We start from the raw sequence: 9493 nt of genomic DNA, 5'->3' as shown, positions 1-9493 counted from the left end.
TGATCACATTTCCTATATGTATGGTTCTCTAACAAGCACTTAGTTTAATGCCGTATTCCATTTAGATTATTAACTATAATTTCTTTTAAACTTCACAACAATAAGTAATCAGCCAAAATATGTTTTTATTTGGATATAACTGACTTAACATAGTGTTGCTGTTGTTGTTGTTGTTGTTTATAATTCTTCACCATTATATTATGTGCTGTCCATTCCGCTAGGTGGCAGTAATAACAACAGTGGTCAGTTGCAGCAACGCTGCCGCCGTGAAGCCGAAGAAGCGAAGCAGGCGAAGATGGCTGCCACCATGAAGTCGACAGTAGTGAGTTTAAATTGACTGTTCAACAATTTAAACCGTATTTAAAGGCTTTAGCTCTTGTTTGGTATGCGTATGTGCATCAGGAAAGCGGGCATGTGTACGGGAGAGGGCGAATAATCCCTGCAGTTGGTATTTTAATCCCAGCCACACCCTCGCGTGTTAACCATATGAGCTAAGTATGAGCTTAGCTAGCTAACGCGCAAGGCTTGAGTGAGTGAGCCAGCCTGATGATGATGATGATGATGATGATGATGATGATGATGATGGTGGTGGTGGTGGTGGCCAAGGCGAAGGCTGTGAGGGGTGTCCAGACCGGCTGTGTGTGTGTGTGTGTGTGTGTGTGTGTGTGTGTGTGTGTGTGTGTGTGTGTGTGTGTGTGTGTGTGTGTGTGTGTGTATGCAGGGCTGAGATGCTGCTGCCTCCTATATGACCTGACCAGGCTCGCCTTACAAGGCTCGGCTAATAATAAAACCTCCGTGCTTTTTTTTTTTTTTTTTTTTTTTTTTGTCCTTGCAGGCAGTTGAAGACGTTAATGTGACGTTTGAGGACCAGCAGAAGATCAACAAATTCGCCAGAAACACAAGCCGAATGACAGAGCTCAAAGATGAAATAGAAGCCAAGAAAGTAAGCACTAAGCAACCTCCAGGCCAAATGCACTCGCGAGGGGTGACAAATTACCGAAGTGACAGAAAAGTGTCCTGTCAGGGTGTTGGAGCACCATGAGCCGTTGGGATTGTGGAGGGATGCAACACCATTCCTCCAGAAGATACTGATGTGATATTGTAGTCATAGTACTGCTATCAAGCATAAAGGCATTATTATAAAGATTAATGCAAAAACCAGAAGGTGCTGAGAGATGTGAAAAAAAGTGGTGTGATCATTCTTCACCATATTCTGAATGCATGTGTATGTGCACGTTCATGAGGAGAGTGCAGCAGGCCTGAATGTTGCCATATTATCAGGAATAATGAGCTCCAGAGTGATGTGACATCCTGCTGAAACTCCGTCAGTGTCATATGGACGGTGCTGATGGTGTTTGTCCTGCTGTTGATTATTGACACGGCCACAATGGTGTGCTGTTATCTCCGCTCAGAAATCCCTGCAGAACCTGCAAGATGCCAGTGACGACCTCATGATGTTCGATGACGACTCTTTGCTGATCCCCTATCAGATCGGTGATGTGTTTATCAGCCACACGCAGGAAGAAACACAGGAGATGCTAGAAGCTGCCAAGGTGGGCCTGTTGCAGAGGGTCTCTCACCCGCAGATCTCATCATAGTGTCTTTAAGGGAGCGTGCCACTGGGAAAAACATTCTCACACATCTCTTGAAAAGCTGTTATGATGGATTTAATGATTATTAAAAGGCCTGATTGAAATCTTTTAGAGCCCCTTTTAAGTAGAAGAACCATTAGATAAAATTAAGATACAAAGGTGTCAAGTCATAAACCAGTAAATAATATAATTAGAGAATTAATGTCCATGTGCATTTAAAAAATATTGTATATGTAACAATAAGTGCAGCAAAACTCAATCAATTCAGTCATTTAATGTTTAAAACTCAACAAATTTGTGTGTGCTCTGGAGCTCTCTACTCTTCACTGTGTATGAATTTATTATCTCCAAACTGTTTACGTTTTACTTTGAAAATATTTATACAACTTCAGAACACAGTAGTCTGTTTTATTTAGCACACAGTGAGGAACTTTTTCTTGCTCAAGTTCTCCTTTTCCACATCATGTTCAGTTTTTTAGTAACTACTTTGAAATGGCTTGACAACACAGTAAATCTGCTCTTCCTACAAAACAAAATTAAACAATGCCTTGTGGAAATTGGATTACCAGACCCTTTATATAAGCTTTTACATTTTTAATATTTGGTCTCACTGAATATAAAAATCCATTTCCTGACCCAGGCTGTGGCAGTGACACTGCTCGTCTACACAACACCTAACAGTTCCTGTTCATTTCATTTTTCAACTTCATGGATTTCAAATCACATATATCTGCATTTGTGATACAGTTCTGATTACACATCATTACACATGTATTCACGGTATGTCACAAGGGCAACATATTTGGCAGTTTCACAGTATTTTCAGTCCAGTCTAGACCTCATGCTCCTGTCTGCCGCCACTTCCACAATGTTCCCCCGCCTTGATGACAAGTAACTGTAATGACCAGGGCTCTGGCTTATGCTGATTGGCTGCAGAGAGGTCTGTTATACATGTTCATGTCAGCATCTCTGCTAATGATAACGTAATATGCACTTTAGAAGGTCATTTAAAAAGCTTTTGCTAAATTTCTTCACTCACTGGCGGTTTTTCAGTTCTGTTTGCTTTACATTCTGTAGCTGAGTGCCAAAAACACTCTTAATGTGTTTTTGATGACACAGCTGCCATGCCTTTGATTTAAAAAAAAAAAAAAAAAGAAAAAAAAAAGGTATATAGAGATGTTTACTGAGCCCGTTGTTGCTTGACACTCATGAGGAAATGACAGTGGCTGTCAAGTAACTTGAGTTTTTAAAGTCCCTAATTCCATGTTTTTTATTCTACAGGAGGCACTGGAGCAGGAGGTCAAGGACCTGGAAGCACGAGTGTCAGCAATTCAGCAAGTGTTAGGCGATCTGAAGGTCCAGCTCTACGCCAAGTTTGGAAACAACATCAACCTGGAGGCAGATGAAAGCTGAGCGCTGAAATGGACATTGACAGCTGTCTCAGTACGGACGTTTTCACACAGCGCTCACATCAAATTCATAGGAAGCTTGCCAAAGCGAAACATCAAGTAGGACGCCGCATGCATGGATTAGATTTACAGCATCTGGCTCATGTTGTCATTTACGTTTGTTTACCCAGATGATGTACATGTTTTCATCTTGGTTTTGGAACAGGAAAACAAAGGTAAATCTTTGGAAAGTGAATAAAATGCACACGATTTCTCATCTATTTTAATTGGTCACTTATTTAATGTTGGTGTGTTTTATCTTTGGCTAATCTGACTGAAGTGGAATAAATTCAGTGAAGCAGTTGCGTATTGTTTTTCCGCCTACATCAGCAGCAAATTTAGCATTCTACACCGTTCCCTACAAGGACCAGTTTAATTTGTCAAGATCTGATTTTGCAATAAGTATTCAAGCCCTTTGCAGAGACACTACACCTCTGTAGTGACAAATAAAGTGAAGTTAGATTCAGAGTCTTTGGAAAATGCTCCATATTTCTCTGCAACTTCATTAGAGTCCATATGTGGCCAAGTCATTTAAATAGGGCATGATTAACAATGAAATTGATGTCCGTATAAATGAATGTGAGAGCAGACACTCAACCTGTGCTGAATTCAGAGACAGAATCGTGAGGGAAGCGTACATCAGGGGGAAAAGTGTAAAACAACTTGTAAAGTGTCAGCGGTTCACAGAAGTTCTGCCAGCTCCATCATTAGGAACTGGCCACGTTCTTCGTTCAGCTGAACTGGTGGTTTTCAGAGACAGGGACTGTGACGCTTGTAAGGATTGGGCAAACAATGAACAGAGTGAGCAAATGCTGGGAAGAGCCTGCTTAAGACTGTCAATAATCACAGAGCAGGGCAAGGATTTATGTTCTAATTATAGGGCCAAATTAACACCGAAATGGCTTTAGAAAGTTCTTAAAGCACCGAGCCAAGGCCCAGCCTTGATTCCCGCTGGAAATCTGGCATGCCTATAAAACATTTATTCACAGATAGTTCCATCCAGCTCGACCAGAATCGAGCAAATCTACAAGTTTGAACTGGAAAAAAAATCCAGATGTGCCACCCTGATGCATAACCAAATTAGATTTGGAGCTGTCATTGGTGCCGAAGGTGCTTCTACAAATCTCACAGGGTCGAATGCTTATTTAAATGAATGCAAGATTTCTGTATTTTATTTTAATATTTTTGCGAAGGTTTCTCGAGCCATGTTTTCATTGTATACCATTCTGTGTAGATTGGTGACAGCCACTAATAACATTTGTCTTTTGACTGCAATGCACAAAATACAGAAGAAAGTCAAAGGGGCTGAATGCTGTAGGAATTTCTTGCATTTTACAGATAAATGATTAGTTCATCGAAAACAGAGTAAGCTTAATATGGCATTCTTAACAGCAATACAGATGAATTTTAAATACACAGTGATTTGTTCTTATCTACAGATGTTTCAGGCAATATTGGGGAATATTTAGCAATAAAATGGACACTTGGTAAAGAAGAGTATAGGTTTGAAGAGAGTATCTGATTTGAAATTGAAACCATGAAATACTGCATTTTTCTGGTCATAATACGATGATGAAAATTGGATGGTAATGTTTGAAAATATGAAATCAGGCTCTACTCATGTCTTGCCTTCCTAGCTCTCTGTTGGTTTTCAACAGGTTGTGTGTGTGTTGTCCTTGAGCTGCGTCCTGTGCACAGAGCTGCAGCTCACTGGGCTGCTTGCATCTCATGTAAGCGTTCTTTATCAGCCCCATCTCTGAATTTCATGAAGATTTACAGATCGGTAATGTAGTGTTTTTAAAAGACATTAACTTGCCACTGGGACTTTTTATGGTGAGGCAGAATGGAGAAGTGAGAGGCGTGACAGCAATATCCAATGAGTTTGAAGCAGCTCAGCAGTCATGACTGGTCTCCCAGCAGAATAAGTAAGGATATCTTATAAGAAATTGGTGATGTGAAGGTTCAGCTCTGTGCCAAGTTTGGGTTGGTGTGCTGGTGTGAATAGAGAATAGTCCATTTTGCAGCTCGGACCTCAACAGACCTGGGTCAAAGACAATTTACTGATACCTCTGCATTTGTTTCAACCTCCATTGGAATAGCAGGCAGTTAAGACACTTTGAGATATAAAAGGATCCTGATTTGACTTCAGTTTTCTATGTTAAATCATCTTGGCACGTACTGCCTTGCCTCTCATATTAACTGTTGCTACCAGGTTAAAGCAAACACTAAGAATCATTTGCAAACACTGTTTGGCCTTGGTTTAACTTAAAACAGCTTTTTCAAAAGCCTGAATCAATCAGCAGTGCAGTGTAACATTAGCATTTCCTGAAGGTGATCTCACTTTGTTCTCATTGTGACTAATTATTGATCCAGTTAAGCAGATCTCCACCGCTGTTAATAATTGAGATGAAGTTCTCAAGGGGGAGATTAGATGGACAAAGACGTGAATAGAGCCGGTAGATCAAAGACCACTGTAATGGCACACTCGAGCATGCGACATGCTGGGAGGAAAAGACTTCTAACGGATGACGCGACGCAAAATAGATAAAATCACCTAAGCTTCTGATTCATATGTTTTGTCAGGGTAATTGTTGGTGCTGCCACTAGTCAGCAGATCTGTCCATGAATCAGAATGAGGCCTGGGTATACTTGAAATACCTCATAACATCAGAAGAATAATGAATTCAGGTGAAATATCAGGCATGCAGATTTTGTTATCCGAAGGAGTGTGTTCCATTTTGCAGATAATTCTCTCTATATATTACATGGTTGGTGGCTCCCACAAATATAAACAATGCACAGACCTCATTAAATTGTGCCCTGGAGTGTGGCCTGCTTGAGTTAATAAAATATTAGAAAAATAAATGGAGAGTTTGAAGTTGTAGCAGACACCTCTGGAGGATCAAGATCTCAATTAACAAGTTCCTCTTCCCCATGGGTTTCCTGCTGAACGTTCATAGCTATGATTAAGAGGAACTCCACCCACACAGGCTCGTCTTTATGCGCAGCTTGTTAAACTCTGGCTCAGAGGAACATACATGGAAATGACTGGACTTATTTCCCTAATGGCCTTGTTCAACCCCCCTCAAAACACACACACACACACACACCCTGTCTCTCTTTGTCTTCATTTCCATCTGTGCTCTCTCTCTCTCCCTCTCTTCTTTCTCTCCAATGGCACAAATATTTTTTTATTTTATTTTATTAACTGTGCCGCATCAATGTTTACATACTGCTTTGGCTGCTTTTAGATTTATATGAATCTCAATGAGGCAGCCAACAAGGTAAAATGCACGTAAAGTCTGCAATGCTGCTCTGAGAACTTAATTAACTTATATCGATTGTTTTTTTTTTTTTTTTCTGTCTATTAAAGCTGCAGACCTACTGCATCAAAACCAAAGCCTACATTATTGCAGAAGTCTGTTTACTTCGCTGAACGGTGGAGTGCTGTAATTTTAAATTAGGGCTGCAAAAAATGTATTTTCTTTACTGCAAATTTAAAATGTTAATTTCAGTCAACATGGTCTGCATTTGAATGAGAAAAAAACATATTCATGCAATAACTGTGTCCTATCTTACGCCTGTTTTTAAACTCAATCTTGCTGCGGTAATAGCACAATCATGCCAGAAGGTGTCTCTGTCTCCCCACTAATTGTCCAGTGATCAAGTTGTGCCCTTGGCCAGAATGTAGGCATCATACTCGCCATTCTCCAACAAACATTGACATCAAATATGACAAGGCCACAGCTGCTCAAAAGACATATGGATGAAATGTAAATAAAGTTATATAAATGTGGAGGAAAAAATTTACAGCACATCTTGTATACACATAAAATCACACTGTATTCACGTGCCTTGGCCTTAAGATCCAAAGACATGATTTGCTATAAGACGCATTGGCACTTTTCGACCCCCCTCCCAGTCGAGTAAACAGTTTACAGAGTATGTTTTTCTGGTAGCCTCTGTCCTTTGCTCTTGTGCACTCGTCATCATTTTCTGCACTGGTGATACAGTAAGAAACTGTGTTTGCTCTCTGTCTCTGTCTGTTAGCCTAAATGTCAGGAGAGTGAACCCGAACTGTCTGAGACAATCTGCAGCAGCAACAGCCATTCCTCATTACATAAATTCTGTTCCGGCTAACATTGATTCATTGCAAGTGAAATGCAATCTCACCAGTTCTCAAAAGTGCAGTGCAACAGGCTACCTATCAAAGTCATACAGTATTTGGTCATTCATATGTATTAGTTTAAGGGATGGATGATTAACATCTACACAGGCCTTTTTCTATTCCTCCTGGTACACAACAAACAATCCTCTTTTGTTGTGGTCAAGCTGTAGCTTTGCCACTGATGTAGTTTTTTTTTTTTTTTTTTTTTTTTTTTTTTCTACAGTTTGGCTTTTTAGCCACTCAACTAGATCTCAGTTAGATTTGAGAACACACTCACATTTCTGAGAGCTATGTATTATGTTGCAGCACAACATTTTTGGTGATGGGAGACAATACAAGTTATAAAGGTCATGATAATGTGCAGTGGATAGATTGTGTGTGGGGACCATGAGAGGCATGATAGAGCAATACACCCCTGTATACAGAAATGCTGCAGATCATTTAGCATGCAGCGGAAGAACATGCTGCTCAAAGTCCAGATGGGCCAAACGCCTAATAAATATTGTGGGAGACTTTTGAGACAAATTAATTTGCTGCTAATTACCTCCACTCCATCACGCGGGACTCTGGGTGGGAGCTCGGAGTGTGGAGGCTGAGCACGGCGCGGATACTTGTGCCATTCATTTCATTACTGTCCATCAAGTTGATCGACCAAGACAATAAAGCCACAATTCCGCTGTGACAGCATATGAGGCACATTGCATCTGAATGATGAAGACAAGTCTTTGTGAAGACTGATCGCCCTGTGAATGTGTGTGTGTGTGTGTGTGTGTGTGTGTGTGTGTGTGTGTGTGATCAGTGCAGCAATCAGAAGTTATAAGAGCTTAGAAAACAAACTGATGTCCCGGAGCAAACATCCAGTGGTTTATTTAAGGATTGCTTTATGTTTCATTTATGAATTACAGTGCTGGAAATGAAAACTTTCACTTGTGTATTATCAAACCTCTGTGTAGAGCGTCCAAAACAAGTGGGAGTTAAAGCTCGCAAGTTGCCATCAGTTAACTACTGTAGTCAGTGGCCCCCAATATGCAAAGAGTACAGTTTGAGAAATGCATTTCCATATCCACTATGGCACATTGGAACAAATAGCTAATCATACGAAAGACAGTAGGACGCTTCCCAATGCTTCAATGAATATCATTACCAGAGACTGATATCGTGTCAGTTACTTTGCAAGGACCTTAAATGAACTGCCACATCCAAGGTTTTGGGATAGAATTTTAAGTGCGTCAAATCCCATTTTATGAAGTTCAATCTCCACAACTATTTGCCTCTTAACAGAGATCCTAATTTATGGAACCAATACACTGAAATTCTGAAATAGTGAATAGGTGTAAGCAGCTAGTGGCCTTTTTAACCATTTTTAAATTTCTTAATAAGGTGTTAGGGGTAATCATATTTTTAATTTCTTAATAAGGAAGCATTATTAAATTAACAAGAACACGGTTTGTATTACAGCAATGGCCTCCAGAGGCTGGGTTCCAGCAGAAGGCGGGGTAAGCAGACCATCTGGGGTCTGATCAGTGTAGTCAAACAAATACAGTTCAATGGTCTTTGACTCCTGGGCAACTTCACTCTGTTTGGGGTTTAGTGTATCACCCTGATGGCATTTATTGATGGATTGTAGAATAATTCCTATTCACTTCACAAAGATTTTCCCAACTAGTCCACGCCACTCCATTCCCATTTTTCAACCCATTTTAAGAGTGGGCAGAAAATTTTGACAGAGAGAAAAAGGTCAATCGTAGATGAAACACAGAATGGGTATTCATCATCTGAGCTTTGAACTTGAAGTAAAAGTTTTGAGATGCAGCTCGACACTGTGTGTCTCTCCGGTCATACATTTGTAATAAACACTGTTTTTTAAGGCTTATTCAAATTTTAAAAGTTTAGAGTGTATATGGGTTTAGACCATTATGACTGAAGTATATTATAGCCATTTCCATTCCTACTTGTGTGCCACAAGTGTTTGCAGCAATTCTTGGGTTGATACCACTTGTTACACAGATTTAGTGCAAAATTTGACCATTTTTGACTTCTTGTGAATTGATAAAAAATGGTTAAAAATCCATCCAAAACACCACATCAGGACACCAAGACCTTGAGGAACACCACAGAAAAAATCATGCTGTGATTTAATTTGATTGTAAAAACCTTTGACATTTGGAGAGAATTGCATTTTTCAGCAGTTGGATGACAAACACCTCTGACTGGAAATTGGCCAGAAACCCCCCTGTTTTGCTAATATACCAGGAAAACCAGACTTCCCCTGAATGCCCTCAGTC

The 9493-nt window shown here is 40.1% G+C and overlaps 1 protein-coding gene across 1 annotated transcript; it reads left to right on the top strand.

Moving 5' to 3' along the window:
• Positions 1 to 237: 237 nt before the first annotated feature.
• pfdn4 (prefoldin subunit 4) lies at positions 238 to 3342 on the top strand. The gene is made up of 4 exons (XM_030054769.1): positions 238 to 322; positions 836 to 943; positions 1413 to 1553; positions 2874 to 3342. The coding sequence occupies exons 1-4, from the start codon at positions 296 to 298 to the stop codon at positions 3003 to 3005; spliced, it is 408 nt and encodes a 135-aa protein (XP_029910629.1). The 5' UTR covers positions 238 to 295; the 3' UTR covers positions 3006 to 3342.
• Positions 3343 to 9493: the final 6151 nt, after the last annotated feature.

Source organism: Myripristis murdjan, chromosome 7, assembly GCF_902150065.1.
Source record: "Myripristis murdjan chromosome 7, fMyrMur1.1, whole genome shotgun sequence".
NCBI lineage: Eukaryota > Metazoa > Chordata > Actinopteri > Holocentriformes > Holocentridae > Myripristis > Myripristis murdjan.
The sequence above is the reverse complement of the archived record's forward strand: the minus strand, read 5'-3'. Positions and strand labels throughout refer to the sequence as shown.